Source organism: Chiloscyllium punctatum, chromosome 5, assembly GCF_047496795.1.
Source record: "Chiloscyllium punctatum isolate Juve2018m chromosome 5, sChiPun1.3, whole genome shotgun sequence".
Taxonomy (NCBI): Eukaryota; Metazoa; Chordata; class Chondrichthyes; order Orectolobiformes; family Hemiscylliidae; genus Chiloscyllium; species Chiloscyllium punctatum.
The window spans coordinates 117,417,889-117,435,259 of NC_092743.1; the positions used below are offsets into that span (position 1 = coordinate 117,417,889).

Here is a 17,371-nt window from a genome sequence, read left to right on the forward strand (position 1 = left end):
AAACTACCATCAACAGCTCCCCTGTTTTAATGAGAATCCTGACTATGCAGGTCCTTTCATGGGCTCAATGTTCTTAGTCATTGTGGATTCCCAAAGTGGCTGGATGTGCCTAAAGTTCATTTCCCAAACACGGGGATGACAATAGAAAAACTGCTTGCATCTTGTACAACGCACAGCCTCCCAAAAGTGTTTGTCACTTTTGAATATTTCCTAAAGTCAGATATTTGTCCTCTAATGACAGCTCCAAATCATCCATCATCCAATGGCCTGGCAGAAAAAGCAGTCCAAACTTAGAAGGCAGGCTTGAAGAAATAGCATACTGCTTCACTAGATACCAAACTGTCCCAGTTCCTATTCAACTCCAGAGATAGCTCCAGCAGAGTTGCTAATGGGGAAAAGACACCACACCAGGGTAAATCTTATCTTCTCAGACCTGGGGGCAGCAGAGGGTGAAACAACTTCAGGAACGCCAATGCTAAATACAAGACTACGCTAAGCGAGACAGATACTTTACTTCAAGTGACCTAAGTTTGGAATAGGAGCCACCAGAATGGCTCTACGTGGGTAAGAGGCATGGTCAATGTGAGGTCAGGTCCAGTGACATATAAAGTTCAGGGAGATGTAATGGTCCTGAACAAGCATGTCCACCACATGAAAGCTGCAAACTCACAAACGGTGTAGGAGCAAAATGTGTCTGGCTCCTCGACTACCTTTCAACTATTCCAGAACCTGTGGATTCTCCCTCTCTGTCAAACATTGAAGATACTTCAGAATCTGAGATGGAACGGTGGACGTCACCGCCTGAAGAAGAGAACGAATTTCTGCTGAGACACTTGGGCATAAGAGCTACCATGTGTTGCATGCTGTCCATACCAGAGGCAGAGTTGCAGGACCCTGACCTGGTGCTAAAATGCCACAGGAAAAGCTACAAAAAACTGGCCTATGTCCTTGGACTCAGAGGGGGAGGCTTGTAGTGATTGTAACAAAGTCAACCCAGGTGTCCTGCCCAGGTATCTACCCATGTTTTTGATGCCCCAAGGGAGAGGTGGGCACAATGGGGGATGGATTGCTTTATTTCCTCCTCCAACCCTATTTTGATTTAGTCCCCTCCAATTCATCTAAGCTGCACGGCTTTGGAAAATGGGAGGAAATCAGAGCACCCAGAGGAAATCTACACAGACATGGGGAGAATGTGCAAACTCTACAGTCGCCCGAGACTGGAATCGAACCCGGGTCCCTGGCTTTGTGAGGCAGAGTGCTAACCACTGAGCCTCCGTACACTTAATGGTAAGGTCTTACAGAGTGTTGCTGAACAAAGAGACCTTGGAGTGGAGGTGAAGATGATGTTTGGTATGCTTTCCTTTATTGGTCAGAGCATTGAGTATAGGAGTTGGGAGTCATGTTGCTGCTGTACAAGACATTATTTAGGCCACTTTTGGAATACTGCGTGCAATTCTGTTCTCCTTCCAATGTTGTGAAACTTGAAAGGGTTCAGAAATTATTTACAAGGATGTTGCCAGGGTCAGAGGATTTGAGCTAGAGGGAGAGTTTGAATAGGCTGGGGCTGTTTTCCCTGGAGTGTCAGAGACTTAGGGGTGACCTTATAGAGGGACAACTTTTGCACGCAAAGGGTGATATGTGTATGGAATGAGCTGCTACAGGAAGTGGTGGAGGCTGGTACAATTACAGCATTTAAAAGGCATCTGAATGGATATATAAATAGGAAAGGGTTTGGAGGGATATGGGCTGGGTACTGGCAAATGTGACTAGATTAGGTGAGGATATCTGGTTGGCATGGATGAGTTGGACAGAAGGGTCTGTTGTTGTCTATCTATGACTCTAATTTGATATGAAAACCGGACACAAACCATGAGTCTGATATGGTTACTAAGAAAAGTTTATATACCAGATAGGGTCAAGAAAGATAACATTGCTGATATTTGTTTACAGGATAATTTTAATCAGGTCTAGGCATTAATCACTACTTTCTGCATTGAAATTTCATGGAGATAAACAGGAGAAACCTTCTCCAAAAAGATAGACAACAACAAATATTCAACAAGTACAGCGTATGCTTATCTGAAATCCATTTTAAAAAACAAATTCAGCAGATTTCAAGACTTTTATCCATTTCTTTGCACATAATACACTCAAGATTTCAACACCTCACAAAATTCAATATCAGGTCATTTGAAATCCCTTGTACATGATCCAAATTCCACAAATATGCACATTATCCTTAACCATGGTTCTCAATTTCTTTATTCAGATCAGCACACCAGAGTAGTTATGAAACAGAGGCATTTCCACAAAGCTGCACACAAATGCATCTATCTTTTGAATCCCAAACACAACTGAAGTTGTTCAGTTCACGCTCCCTGTCCCTGATTTGTGAAGCAGTGAATAACCCAGAGCAATCTGAGCAATAGATCAATCAACATTACTCTGCCAAAAACATCTACATAAAGCAAACATTATTGAATAAGATGATAGAAACAAAATCAATCAGAAAATGGCAATCTTTATATTGTGCTTACCACCTCAGTTATCAGTACTCAATTATTCTTCCCAGGTTTTTGGTTGGGTGACCAAAAAAAAGTCATGATACTAAAATAGGAAGTCAAAGTTAATTTCAAACATCTGTTTAAAGGAGATTGGTGGATAATCCTCCAATTTCTTTACTTACAGATCTGTCTTCATGTAGAGGGTGGGTCATCTAAAATGTTCAAAGTTGAGTTAAACAGATTCTTGATCTGCAAAGTCAAGGATTATGGGGAGGATGAGCATTAGGGGAAGCATCAAAGCTGAATCCACAATCAGATCAGACATTATCTCACTGAATGACAGAACAGGTGTGAAAGGCTGAATAGTCTATTTGACAGTTAAGTGAAAGTGCAATGGATTTTACTTCAATTGCCTGCTTCTCTCCTTTGATAGTAAATGTTGCAACAGTCTCCAGCTGAATATGCAGTTGTTTATATTGGTCTTTATATCTCACCCTATGATGACACTATATTTGCATTACAGATTGCAGGGAATGCAAACTGGCAGTGGCCAGTCGAACATCAAAGTCAAACATCACTCTATTTAAACATCACATCCAATCATCTATCTCCTTTAGCTGTAAAAGGAAACAATAAAGATACACAGTAGCCGATGGAGAAGGAAATAAGATGAATTCAAGACAAATTCTATACAGAGAGAAGACTGTACTAACAGAAATAAAGAAAAAGTGAAGTAAAAGAATAATCAAAAGATGACATTTTAACTCAACTGTGTTTGATAATTGCTGTATTGGCACATGACAAGTTAATGCAAGGGTACGTGTGCAAAATGTACAAAATTTTTTGACCCACGAAGTATAGACAAAGCAGCCACATCATTCATGACTATGAATGTGGGATCAGCTTTCAAAAAGAATACAGGAATTGCTGGGCAAAATGCACAGTATAACATGAGCAAATTCCAGTGTGGTGGAGGTCTTTGGGAACAGAAGGTCCAACGTCAGGTTTCCTCCCACACCAAGAATCATGATAAATTTACCACATGACGTCACATACTGTATCCCAAAATTATTTTCTGAACGAAAACCTAATTTGCATTTCTGAATGTCTCCTTTTAGCAACGTTTGAGATTGATTTGCATTCACAACACAAATCCAGCAATTTCATGACATAATTAATGTCTATAGATAAGTTCATGATAATATGCCTTTTTTTTAGTTCTATGCATAGCAATTTGTGGAGAATCAAAATTAATGGCATAACTACTTAATTTAAATTCAGGATATTTTGTTGACTACTAATGACAGTTATTGGATATCTTTCAGCAATTCCTGGTACAATGACTTTTTTAAGAAAAATCATCAACATTTTAGTCAGCTTGTTTTGTCAATAAGGAAGCTTCGACTTTCTTGAATTTCTGCAGATTAGCTTGTAGCTCCCAGTACGCTAGATACACCCACATTAACCTGCCGTTCTGTCTTTTGTCCGTGTTTTGCACATTTGCACAGTGTGTTTCATATTTAAATATATCGTTCAAGCCAGTTTCGATATCTAATTCTCTCGCAATTGGGTTTCTAACAGCTTGGTTAAGTATCTTCCTTTCTAAGTCCAGTCTTTCTTGTCGTGGTTTGAAGTAGCTACAGAATAGACTTTGTCTATGGACCAGAGAATTTTCAAATTCTTTTATTAGTGCTGTTGCTTTGCTTTGCCACACTCCTTCCCTTTCCATCATGTCATGATACAAAGCTCCTGCTGCTCCAGAATATTGGAGGAAATTTTTTTTCTGTTCTAAATTTACACGTTCTTCTTCCAGTTGTTTGCGTTCCTCAACCAGCTGCCGGCTTTGTGCCAACAGGGCTTCACGGTAACTTTGGACTTTACTTTTGAGCTTCTCCTGTTCTAACTCACAATATGCAAGCAAGCGTCGATTCTGAACAATTGTGTCTTCATACTTCAATTTCAGATCTTGTTGTGTTGCGTTTATTATATTCTTGCATTCTGCTCTTACTTGCTTGATCTCCTTCTGGGATTCTCTGGACCAGATCCAGCCTTATAAAATAAAATTGAGACCACAAAATTTAATTCTTATTTCCTCAAAAACTGTGGGAAGAATTTCAACCACAGGTCACACATCTCTCTCACTTTTAAACAGCAGACATCAAGAAATAACTTTAATATTGTGCCGTTTGCATCAAATAATGGTAAGATCAAAGGGTTATTACAAATACTTTCAGGACAAAAGGGTAACTTGGGACAGAATAGGGTCCCTCAAAGATCAGCAAGGCAGCCTTTGTATGGAGCTGCAGGAGATGGGGGAGATACTCAACGAGTAACTTACATCAGTATTTACTGTGGAAAAGGACATGGAAGATATAGATGGTGACACCTTGAAAAATTTCCATATTTCAGAGGAGGAAGTGCTGGATGTCTTGAAATGCATAAATGTGGATAAATCCCCAGGATCTGATCAGGTGTACCCTCGAACTCTGTGGGAAGCTAGGGAAGTGATTGCTGGGCCTCTTGCTGAGATATTTGTATCATCGATAGTCACAGGTGAGGTGCCGGAAGCGTGGAGGTTGGCTAACGTGATGCCACTGTTTAAGAAGGATGGTAAGAAAAAACAGGGGACTATAGACCAATGAGCCTGACGTCAATGGTGGGCAAGCTGTTGGAGGGAATCCTGAGGGACAGGGATAGTCAACATGGCTTTGTGGGTGGGAAATCATGTCTCACAAACTTGATTGAGGTTTTTGAAGAAGTAACAAAGAGAATGGAGAGCAGAGTGATAGATGTAATCTATATGGACTTCAGTAAGGCATTCAACAAGGTTCCCCATAGGAGACTGGGGAAGGTTAGAACTTATGGAATACAGGGAAAACTCTCCATTTGGATACAGAACTGGCTCAAAAGTAAAAGTCAGAGGGTGGTGGTGGAGGGTTGTTTTTCAGACTGGAGGCCTGGGACCAGTGGAGTGCCACAAAGATCGATGCTGGGTCCACTACTTTTCATCATTTATATAAATGGTTTGGATATGAGCATAAGAGGTACAGTTAGTAAGTTTGCAGATGACATCAAAGTTGGAGGTGTAGTGCACAGCAAAGAGGGTTACCTCAGAGTACAACAGGATCTGGACCAAATGGGCCAATGGGCTGAGGAGGGCAGATGGAGTTTAATTTAGATAAATGCGAGGTGTTGCATTTTGGGAAAGCAAATCTTAGCAGGACTTATACACTTAATGTTAAGGCCCTAGGGAATGTTGCTGAACAAAGAGACTTTGGAGTGCATGTTCATAGCTCCTTGAAAGTGGAGTCGCAGGTAGATAGGATAATGAAGGCATTTCATATGCTTTCTTTTATTGGTCAGAGTATCGAGTATAGAAGTAGGGAGGTCATGTTGCGGCTGTACAGGACATTGGTTAGACCACTTTTGGAATATTGTGTGCAGTTCTGGTCTCCTTCCTATCCTATGACTCTATGACTATCATTGGGATGAGCGAGATTAGAGTCATAGAGATGTACAGCATGGAAACAGACCCTTTGGTCCAACCCGTCCATGCCAACCAGATATCCCAACCCAATCTAATCCTACCAGTCAGCACCCGGCCCATATCCCTCCAAACCCTTCTTATTCATATACCCATCCAAATGCCTCTTAAATGTTGCAATTGTGCCAGTCTCCACCATTTCCTCTGGCAGCTCATTCCATACACATACCACCCTCTGCGTGAAAAAGTTGCCCCTTGGTTTTAAAAAAAATCAGGGAAAATGTTTGAAAGGCTCACTATGCTCCCAAACATACTTTTCATAAACTCCAGAAGTTCCATTTTACAATGCTAAATGAAAGGTTGTCACAAACATATCACAGCACATAAATCTAAATTCACAACACTTACGAAAGGCAGCCAGTCCCAGCATAGGCACCAGCAAAGCATAATTCCATTTGCTTCCATCACCTCCACCATCGTGGTGATTAGGGAAAATATTCCAATGTTGTTCTGGCACATTGAGATTATTCATGAAGTCACAGTTTGCTAGCAATAGCAATAATATCTGGATTCAAGTAGCAGAAAACACAAAGGAAATTAAGTAAAACACATTATGCAGAATAGCAAAGAAAGAAGTCAACATGGGCCAACATGTCCATCCTAGCAATTATGTTCCATCCAGGCCTATCCCTATTCTCAAACTTTGTCACAATCTTATTTTGCTATTGCTCCAATTGTTTCTCCTTCTTATACTTACCTATTTTCATTTTGAATAAATCTATACTATCCACCTCAACTATTCCTGGAATTGGAAAATTCAATCCTCACATCTTTCAGGATAAAAGATGCTTCTTCTGAATTCCCTCTTTGATTTCCTGGTAATTGCTTTATATTGATAATCTCCAGTTTTGCCCTTCCTGACAAATGGGAACACACTGTCTATGCTATCAATACTTTTCAGAATGTTAGAGGTCCCTATTAGATAACTCTCCTGCTTTTACTTTTCATGGGAAATAAAAATAGATCTAGGCTGTTCACCATTGTCCAATTGGTATAATGCATCAGCTTTGGTATCATTCTTGCAAACTTTTGATTTAAACGTTCAATAGCTTGTACTAAATTATTTTTGTAAGTAACACTGGGATATCAGTTAAAATAGAAATTTGTGACCAACAAGCTTTATGATTCAACAGTCATACTACAAGTCAAAACATGCTTGACTTTCAAATGCAGAACTGTATCTCCAAATTTTAACAAAGTGATCAAGGCAAAGGCAACTGAACCACCAATTTAACTGGTCAAAATATTTTTAAAATGGTGATGGATTCTCTGCTATTTTGTACTATTATCTGCTCCTCCCAATATGTGAGCATAATTTTAATTAAAACAAATGGTCTGGAGGTAACTTGTGTGAGTTGGAAGTGCTTAATGTAGCGGTAATAACAGAAGTTTTTTTCCATCTCTCTTGTGCTCTTGCATTTTTCAGTATGTCTATATAAAATCCAAGGCCATTAAAGTCAATAACACTGTAGCTGCCAGTTCCCAAACTGTGGTAGCTTATTACTTACTTAATTCCTTTGTTAGTTCCTATAAGTACTTCCACCGACTTAACCTAAGCAGATTGGTTCTCATTCCTGATGAAGGGCTTACGCCCGAAATATTGATTCTCCTGCTCCTCGGATGCTGCCTGACTGGCTGTGCTTTTCCAGCTCCACACTCTCGACTCTGCATTTCCCATCTGTCTGCCCATTTTCTAATCCACGTTAGGCTTGGGTTAGAACTTCATGAATAGCATAATACAATCATACCGCAACTTAGAAGTGTGCAGGCAGATAAGGATGGGTGACCATGCAGTCTAAGAAAACTGGCAGGTAGTATAGATACCTCTGCTAATAAATGGATTTTCCACTTTGGGCACTAGTGATTGTGCTGAAGGAGAAGAGTGGAGAGCAGTAACAGTAGGGAATGCTTTAGTCAGACATTTCTGCAGCTGTAAACATGACTCCAAGAATATATGTTGCCTCCCTAGTGCCAAGGTCAAGGATGCCACAGAACAGCTGCATGATCAGCTTTTGGGATAGTGTGAACAGCTAGAGCCTGTGGTCCATGTTGGCATTAATTAATTAAGTAGGAAGATAGATGAAATCCTGAAAGTAATTTTCAGAATACTCATAAAAAGACTGAAAAACAAGACCTCCAGAGCAGTAAACTCACAAATACAAAGTTCCAAGTGGTAGTGATCATAGAAACAGAAGTGAGCAATTTAACATATGGCTAGAAAACTTGTTTAGGACGGAGGCCATGAGATTTCTGAAGTATTATGATTGGTTCTAGGCCTCCTGCATAAGATTGACAGGGTGGATCTTAGCAGGACCAGGAATACCATTTACAGGGGAGATTTGGTAATGTTGCTGAGAAGCTTTAACCTAATGTGACAGGGAAAGGGAACAGAAGAGGGAACTCAGATTAGTGAGTTCTAAAAGTAGAAGAGTAATAAGCAAAACCAGAAGACAGATGAAGTAACGACAAGCATCAAATAGGATCAAAATGGAAAACAATATTTAAAGGAAATAAAGGTACTCCATTTGAGTGTATGTAGCATTATTTCCAAAAATCTTTAAGATGTAAATGCAAACACTGAGGTGTTTGATTTAATTGTTATTAGAGTGACAGAGATTGGAAATTGAATATCCAAAGTTACTGATGTTATGAAGTTGAAGGTGTGTACTGTACCTTTAAGAGAGAGTGAAAGCTGGCAAGCACCTGTCATGTCAGAGTGTGCTGCAAAGTTGAAAGATGTAATATTCTGGCTGTAACCTAGATACCAGTCATTTTCACAGCAGTTCGAATTTAACCAATTTAAATTATGCCCCAAGAGATGTAAGCCCAATCAAATTTGAACTTTACTGTTTTGACAACATCGAAACAATGAGACGATCCAATGTTTTGGGATATTGAAAAAAAACAGGCATTTTGGACAGTTAGCCAGAAAGAGCACCACCTGCCATTCTCAGACTGCCAGAAAACATTTTCTAAAAAATATACCTTTTTTCATATGAAAAATCTTTGCAGCAGAAGACTGAAGAGGACCCAAGGTGATCTACAAACAGAGGAAGATTGACACTGGAGATGACAGCCGCTGTCTGGTTTTGAAACTTGAGTTGCTGTAAATTTAATAGGAGCTTTATTGGATCAGATATCATTATAGAGTGGGAGGTAGATAACACACATTTAAGAGAAAGGAGGCTTAGAGTTGTAAATGGTTGTTGTTTAATGTTCTTTTAGAGTTAAAGAATAAAATTGTTATTTTTTTTCTTTAAGTAGTGGAAGTTGGGAATTCTCTGTCACTATAGCTTGATATCTATAGTAAGGAAAATGTTAGAATCTATTATAATAAATATGTGAACTGAAAAACTAAGAATAACAAATTTGGGCAGAGTGAACATGGATTTGTTAAAGGGACATCATATTTGGTAAACCTAATAGAGATTTTGGTGGATGTTACTTGTAGCATAGACAAAGGAGAACTAATTTATGCATTATATTTGGATTTTCAGACGGCTTGCAATAAGGTTGCCACACAGGCTAGTAAATAAAATTAAAAATGGGATTAAGGGAATATACCGGTATGGATTAAGAAAGAATTAATAGATAGAAAGTAGACAGCAGGAATACATGGATTGTTCTCAGAATGGCAGGCCGTCAATAGTGAAGCGATATAAGATCAGTACAAAGGTCCACAACTGTTCATAATCTATATAAATAATTTGGATGTGGGGACAAACTGAAATATTTTGAAATTTTATAGTGATACCAAACTGGAATGCAAGGATGTTTCAAGAGGACTTGGACAGTGAATTTGCTAGAATATGGCATATAGAAGATAATGTAAATAAATGAACAATAACATGAATATTCAACATTGTTGAAAAAAACAAAGGCATAATATTTCTTAAATGATGATGACTGGGAAGTATTGGTGTTCAAAAGGATAGGTTGTTGTCCATTAGTCGCTAAAAGCCAGACTGCAGCTGTAGCAAGCAATTATAATTGAAAATTATATTAACATTCATTTTGATAGGTTTTAAAGTATATATGTAAAGATGTCTTGCTGCATTTGTATGGAGTCTTTGTGAAAACTCACCTAAAGTACCATGTATAGCTTTAGTCTCATATCCAAGGAAGGTTACACTTGCTACGGAGGGAGTGCTACCAAGGTTCACCAGATTAATTCCTGGGATGGCAGATTGCCAATGAGAAGAGATTACATTCCAAAGAAAAGTTAATTGGACTCGAAACATTAACTCCGTTTCCCTCTCCACAGTTGCTATCAGCCCCAAGTTTCTCTAATACCTTTTATTTTCACTTCACAACTTCTGCATCCTGAATACTATGCTTTTATTTGAGGAAACAATTTGAGTTCTCCAGAATTTTGAAGAATGAGAAGTGATTTCACTGAAACTTACGAGATTCTTACAGAGCATGACAGGATGGATATAGGTAGAATGTTTGCTGTGGCTGATGACTCCAGAATCAGGGACCGGACATTCAGGATAATCAGCAGGCCATTTAAGACATTTAATGAGGAACTTCTTCATTCAGAGGGTGGTGAATCATTGGAACTCTCTACCTTAATACTGTGAAACCTTGATCATTGAGCAGGTTCAAGGCAGAAATTGGTGTGTTTCTGAAAACTAATGATCTGAGGGACAGGATGCGCAAAATTGGCATTGAGATGATCAGCCATGACGTAGAACGTAATTTTATCAAAACTACTTTTACATGGCCAGCAAGTTGTTTTCTTATAGCTAAGTCTAAATTAACTACAAACAAAAGCAAAAACATACTTTAGAAGTGTTTTAGTCACTTCAAAGTGGATTGGCACATACTGATGTTTTGAAAGGCACTATATGAATTCAAAGTCCCTCTTCTTCATTCACACTGATCCAGGATTAGGCATTTTCAAATCAGATCATTATCAAAGTATATCATTTTCTGTCGAACAGAAATACTACAGTGCTAGAAAATTATATCCTGCATGAATTTTAAGAATATTGGAATGAGTCCTGCTGCAAAAGTAAGTGTTAATAATGCAAGCCCTCACCCAACAAACTCACTACAAAACGTTAAGTCTGAAAATTCGGAGCACAAGTACCTTTGTAACAATATAACTGGTTTGCCACGCAGACTGATGCCAACAGTATGGGCCCAATTCCCACACCAGCTTTGGTTATCCTGTAGGACTCTACTTCTCAATCTCTCCCCTCTGAGACGTGGTTACCTTGATCTTAAACCATCATCAGTAGCCTTTCTCTAATGAACAACAGCCTATGGCAACTTTGACTCTACTTTTCAATTCTTAATTTAATTATAATCAAACTCTCTGACCCAGAACAGTAATAATTTGGAACATTCAATTCCATTCCTACATGTTGTTAATGATTTGAAATTAAAAAACCAAAACCTTTTTAAAAATCTTACTTTTCTGGTTTCTTTTTCCCTCTCTAATCCATACTCCATTTTCCTCTTTCTGCACTTCATAGGGTTATAATCACCATCTCTTTCTCTGCTTCTTTCTTAAATCCCATTAGTCAAGGGGACACATTATCAATCCTTTTAGCAATGGTCCCAGCACTCTGTTCCCCTTGTCCTATTGCTATCAGCTCCAAATTTAATAATTTATGGGATGATTTTATTTTAAAATGATTTTAATTTCACAATTGCTGGGTGCAGGAAAACCATTATATGATAACGATGACTGCACGATACTTCAGAAGATCAGTCCCAGAAGTCTATACATAGATAATCACATATAATAATATTTTGAGTCTGGAAGTGACCAAATGTAATAACAAATCACTAAACCAAATTCATATAATTGGAACTTCGATGTAAAATATGCAAGGGTTACGATCATAAAATTACTAGATATTGTGTACTTAAAAAAGCAGATCTGTTGTTCTCAAGACAGGGTATCAAGTCTGTTATGTGATTTGATCTTGTACTTAATAAACCAACAGCAGGTTGTAGCTACTCTGGTTGTCAAGCAATAAGAGGTTTGATTTTGAAAATATATGTTGCACTGAGGAAATTGATGTTAACACTGTATTGTTTCCATGACATTTCAGTGGGCTTCATTCCTGTCTAAAGTCCAGTGTGCAAAAAAAATGTGGATCTCCATACTGCACCTGTGTCTGGCGAGTCTACATTAATGCTAGATTAGCCACATATGCTCATTTTATCTTACCTTAAATTACCTCACATAACCAAGTTAAACATACTTTACTCCTGTAGTTACTTAACAAGTGCATATCATTCAATAAGCAAGGAAGCAAGGCATTCACAACAAACAACACTTGTGTATTCTGCATTTTGATTTCCACTTTAACACCAAATGCAGAAATATTATACAAAAAAACGAAAGAATTGCAGATACTGGAAATCTGAAACAAAAACAAAAATTACTGGAAAATGCCAGCAGGTCTGGAAGCACCTGTGGAGAGAAATCAGAGTTAATGTTTTGGTTCCAGTGACCCTCCTTCAGAACAGAAATATTAAAGAATAAGCATGTAAGTTAGCTCACTGAGCTTGAAGGTTTGTTTATGGTGACGAAACATCTGTATCATCAACCTCAGCTACAAATCCTCTCAAAAATCGCTAATATTAAAGAATGCTTCTCATGACTGGGATATTATTGAGTACTGAGAGCCCATGATCAAGTCTACAAATTTTTGTTTACACTAATTAGAAATGCATTTAACTTCACCTTGATTCTTAATTAGCCAAACATGTTTAGGTAATGATGAAAGAATTACACGTATGTCTCACACTTCATGTCTCAGCAGCAGCCGATAGCCAATACAGTAATTTTGAAGAGTAGTGAGTTGTTGAAATAACTCCACGAAGGTCAGTATCCTGTCATCAAGTCACCCTTTCTTTACAAGTGAACAGAACCCCCGAGACTCCTGCTTATATCTTTTCGCTAGGGCTCCCTGATAGAAACAGGTTAACAGCCCCAATCTGGAAACTCATATTTTATGAGGTCCACCTGGCCAACCTTGTTACAATCATTACAGTGGTGATGCAGGAAACTTGGCAGGCTAATGTGCACATAACAATCTCCTGGAAACAACAACCTGATATAGTCACATCTGTTGGTTCATACTTCACAATGTCTCAGGCACCACCATTATCACATAAAAGCCGAAAGAACTGCGGGTGCTGTAAATAAGAAACAAAAACAAAAGTTGCTGGAAAAGTTCAACAGGTCTGGCATCATAGAATCACAGAGATGTACAGCACGGAAACAGACCCTTTGGTTCAACTCATCCCTGCTGACTGGACATCCCAAACTAATCTAGTCCCATTTGCCAGCACTTGGCCTATATCCCTCTGAACCCTTTCTATTCATGTATCCATCCAGACATCTTTTAAATATTGTAATTGTACAGCCTCCACTGCTTCCTCTGGCAGCTCATTTCACACATGCACTGCCCTCTGCGCGAAATCAGAGCTAACATTTCAAGTAAGGTGACCTTCCCTAGAACTGTTGGTAACTATGAAAAGGTTTGGATGCCTTATGTGGCACAGTGGTTAGCACTGCAGCTTCACAACGCCAGGAACCTGGGATCAATTCTGGACATTGGTGAGGGTCTCCATGCCGGCATTGTCAAAGAGTCTGAAACCTGAGATCACAACCGATAAGGAATTCAAGGGCTGAGAAAGGTATTGGTGCTCTGTGATCTCGACCTATCTGTCTGTGGTCCATGACTCACCATGGCACATCAGGCCACTGAATCAGTCACAGTCACTGACCTCATTTCATCTGATCATCTCCCCCTTACTGCCTCCCAGCTGATAGTCCCCCAGCCTGGCATACCTCACTTCCACCTCCTTGCAAAAATTCACAAACAGGACTGACCGGGCAGACCCATTATTTCAGCCTGCTCCTGCCCCACAGAATTCATCTCTTCCTACCTTGACTCTATCTTTACTACCTGGTCCAACCCTGCCCACATACATCCATGATTCCTCTCACGCTTTATGCCAGATTTGGAATTTCCAGTTTGCAAGCTCCAGCCACCTCCTCTTTACCGTGCAATTCCTTTAAACGTCCATCTGTCACCCAGATAGTCTCAGAGCTCTCTGCTTCTTCCTGTAGCAAAGGCTGTCCTCACCCACTGCCACCCTCCTCCATTTGGCCGAGCTCAACAACTTCTTTTACTTTCTCTCATTTTGTTCAGGTCAAAGGTTTGGCTATGGACACATCGGCCCCAGCTATGCCAGTCTCTAAGTGGGGTATGTAGAACATTCCTCTTTCCAGTCCTATTCCGGCCTCCAATAATAACTTTTCCAAGGATATTTCGAAGATATCACTGGTGCTGTTTCCCGCCCTTGGGACAACAGTGCTGGGGAATCCACAGTTGAGAAAGAAGGTGAACGTGACAAGGGGACTTGGAAAACTTCATCAATTTTTGCTTCCAATTTCTACTCCACATTCACTTTCACATGGTTTATATCGGACTCCTCCTTTCCCTTCCTTGACATTTCTGTTTCCATTTCTGGGGACAGACTAGCCACTAATAACCACTGTAAACCCACCGACACCCACAGCTACCTGGATGATACATCCTCACACCCTGCTTCCTATAAAGACCCCATTCCATTCTTCCAGTTCCTCCATCTCCATCGCATATGTCCGATGAGGCCGACTTCAACTAGGGAGCCTCTGAAATGTTCATCTTCTTCCTCAACCATGGATTCCCAAGCACAGTTGTCGACAAGGTCCTCAACCAGGTCTCACCCATCTCCTGCACTTCTGTCCTCACCTCATCTCATCTCATCAGCAACAGCTATTGGGTTCCCTTTGACTTACCTACCATCCCACCAGAATCGACACCCAGAGACCATCAGCCGGTATTTCTGCCACATCCAGCAAGATGCCATCACCCGACACTTATTCCCTTCCCCTCCCTTGTCTGCCTTCTGCAAAGTCTGTTCCCTCTAGGACACCCTGGTCCACTCTTCCTTCACTCCCAACATCTTCCCTCCCCAGCACCATGCCCCTTCCCGCAACAGCCCCATGGCACCTACCCCTGCAACCGCCAAAGATGTAACCCTGGCCCATTTACCTCCTCCCTCCTTAGTATCCAAGGACCCAAACATACCATCCAGGTGAAGCAGCGCTTTACCTACACTTGTCACAATCTACAAACCCACCAACTCCCATAGCTACCTGAATTACACCAACTCACACCCTATCTCTCGCAAAAATGCTATCTCATATTCCCAATTCCTCTGCCTCTGCCACATCTGCTTTCAGGAGGACCGGTTTCACCACAGAACACACCAGATGGCCTCCTTCTTTAAAGACTGCAATTTCCTCTCCCATGTAGTTGAAGATGCCCCCAAAGCATCTCATCCACATCCTGCACCTCCACCCTCGAAATCCACCCCTCTAACCACAACAAGGACAGGACTCCCCAGTCCTCATCTTCCACCACACCAACCTCCGCAAAAATCACATCATTCGCCGACATCTCCGCTACCTCCAAATGGACCCCACCAGCAGGGTTATATTTCCCTCCCCACCCCTATCCGCAAAGACCGTTCCCTCCATGACTACCTCGTCAGGTCCTCACCCTCCGATCATCCACCATCCCCTCCTTGCACCTTTCCCTGCCACCACAGGAATTGCAAAATCTGTGCCCACACCTCCCCCCTCACCTCCATCCAAGACCCCAAAGGAGCCTTCTACATCCATCAAAATTTCACCTGCACTTCCACACATTATTTATTGTATCCGTTGCTCCTGATGTGGACTCCTCTACATTGGGGAAACCGGACGTCTTCTCACAGAGCGCTTCAGAGAACATTTCCAGGACACCCGCACCAATCAACCCCACTGCCCCGTGGCCGAACATTTCAACTCCCCCTCCCACTCTGCCGAGTACAGATCCCGGGCCTCCTTCATCACCACTCCCTCACCACCGGACACCTGGAGGAAGAACGCCTCATCTCCTGCTTCGGACCCTTCAACCACATGGCATCAATGAGAACCTCACCAGCTTCCTCATTCCCCTCCCCCACTTTACTCCAGTTCCAACCTTCCAGCTCAGCACCATCCTCATGACCTGTCCCACCTGTCTCTCTTCCTTCCCACCTACCTGCTCCACCCTCCTCTCTGACCTATCACCTTCATTCCCACCTCCAACCACCTATTGCACTTTCAGCTACCTTTTCCCGAGCCCCACCCCCCTCCCATTTATCTCTCCACCCCCGAGGCTTCCAGCCTCATTCCTGATGAAGGGCTTTTGCCCGAAACATCGATTTTCCTGCTCCTCAGACGCTGCCTGACCTGTTATGCTTTTCCAGCACCACTCTAATCTTGCCACGTTAACACACCAACTTTATCCCTGACCAACATCTCTGTCTCAGGCTTGCTGCAATGTTCCAGCGAAGTTCAGCGCAAGCCGGAAAAACACCTCATTTTCCACTTGGGGACCATGCAGCCCTCCCGACTCAATATACAGTTCAATAGTTTTAGGGCCTGAACTCCCTTATGTCCTAGCCCCCTGTCACATACACCAGGCCTTGTTATCACATGGTCTGCCATTACTCACTACATACCATTAGCCACTTACAGTCCCCATTCACAGCTATTCCCTTTCTGAGCCAGATTGTTATCCATTCCTTTGTCTGTCCAGCTGTTCTTCTCTCTTCGGGCCAACTATCACTGAGACCATAAGACTCAGGAGTGGAAGTAAGGCCATTTGGCCCATCATTTACTCTGTTGCCCTCCCCCTTACCCAATCTTCTGCACGTTAACGGTGATTTTCCTGGCTACCATCATTTCTGAGGGAGGGTCACCGGTCCCATAACTCTGATTTCTCTCCACAGATGCTGTCAGACCTGCTGAGTTCCCCCCTCCCCCCAACATCTTGTGTTTTTGTGCCACCATCACCGTCCCTGGGTATGTCCTGTCCCAGCAGAGATGGACAGCACAATGGCACAGAGCCAGGAAAGAGTTACCCTGGATGCACATGCAGTGCAGACCCCATTAAATCTCCCCTTCTGTCATTTTCTGACCTTGACTCGATGCCGCAGCACTTCACTGAGCTACAGCTCCCCTCCACCCCCCGTGTGAGGGAGAAGCACCAGGGTAACCTGCTACACCAAGTTCTCTTCTGAATCCGTTCTGTTTCATGCAATGACAACTTTAGCTATTTTTTTCTCTTTCTGTTTTTGCTGCACCAGGATGTAGTTCTGGTTCGCTCCGTTTATCCGGAACGGAAAGCCTCTGACATAGCTCCTCCCCCACCCCGGAATGGATTGGTGCGCCTCGGACCTCCCCCCCAATATCCCCCGGAATGGATTGGTCCAC

General features: G+C 41.5%; 1 protein-coding gene across 5 annotated transcripts; it reads right to left on the bottom strand.

The window, feature by feature from the left end:
• Positions 1-1,939: 1,939 nt before the first annotated feature.
• LOC140477378 (coiled-coil domain-containing protein 127-like) lies at positions 1,940-17,298 on the bottom strand. Of its 5 annotated transcripts, XM_072571176.1 has the most exons (5): positions 17,077-17,298; positions 13,125-13,209; positions 9,034-9,152; positions 6,397-6,553; positions 1,940-4,553 (listed from the first exon to the last, which is right to left on the bottom strand). In XM_072571176.1, exons 4-5 carry the CDS (start codon positions 6,518-6,520, stop codon positions 3,874-3,876), a joined length of 804 nt encoding a protein of 267 aa, XP_072427277.1. In that variant the 5' UTR covers positions 6,521-6,553; positions 9,034-9,152; positions 13,125-13,209; positions 17,077-17,298; the 3' UTR covers positions 1,940-3,873. The 5 variants fall into 5 exon arrangements, with proteins under 5 accessions (XP_072427277.1, XP_072427276.1, XP_072427279.1 ...); XM_072571175.1 differs by lacking the exon at positions 13,125-13,209; XM_072571178.1 differs by lacking the exon at positions 9,034-9,152 and having other exon boundaries at positions 13,154-13,209.
• Positions 17,299-17,371: the final 73 nt, after the last annotated feature.

Coding starts and splice junctions, on each gene's coding strand:
- LOC140477378 (XM_072571174.1), bottom strand. CDS start 6,520: ATGAATAATCTCAATGTGCCAGAACAACATTGGAATATTTTCCCTAAT. Junction 4,554..6,396: donor GCTGGGACTGGCTGCCTTTC/GTAAGTGTTGTG, acceptor TTATTTTATAAG/GCTGGATCTGGTCCAGAGAA.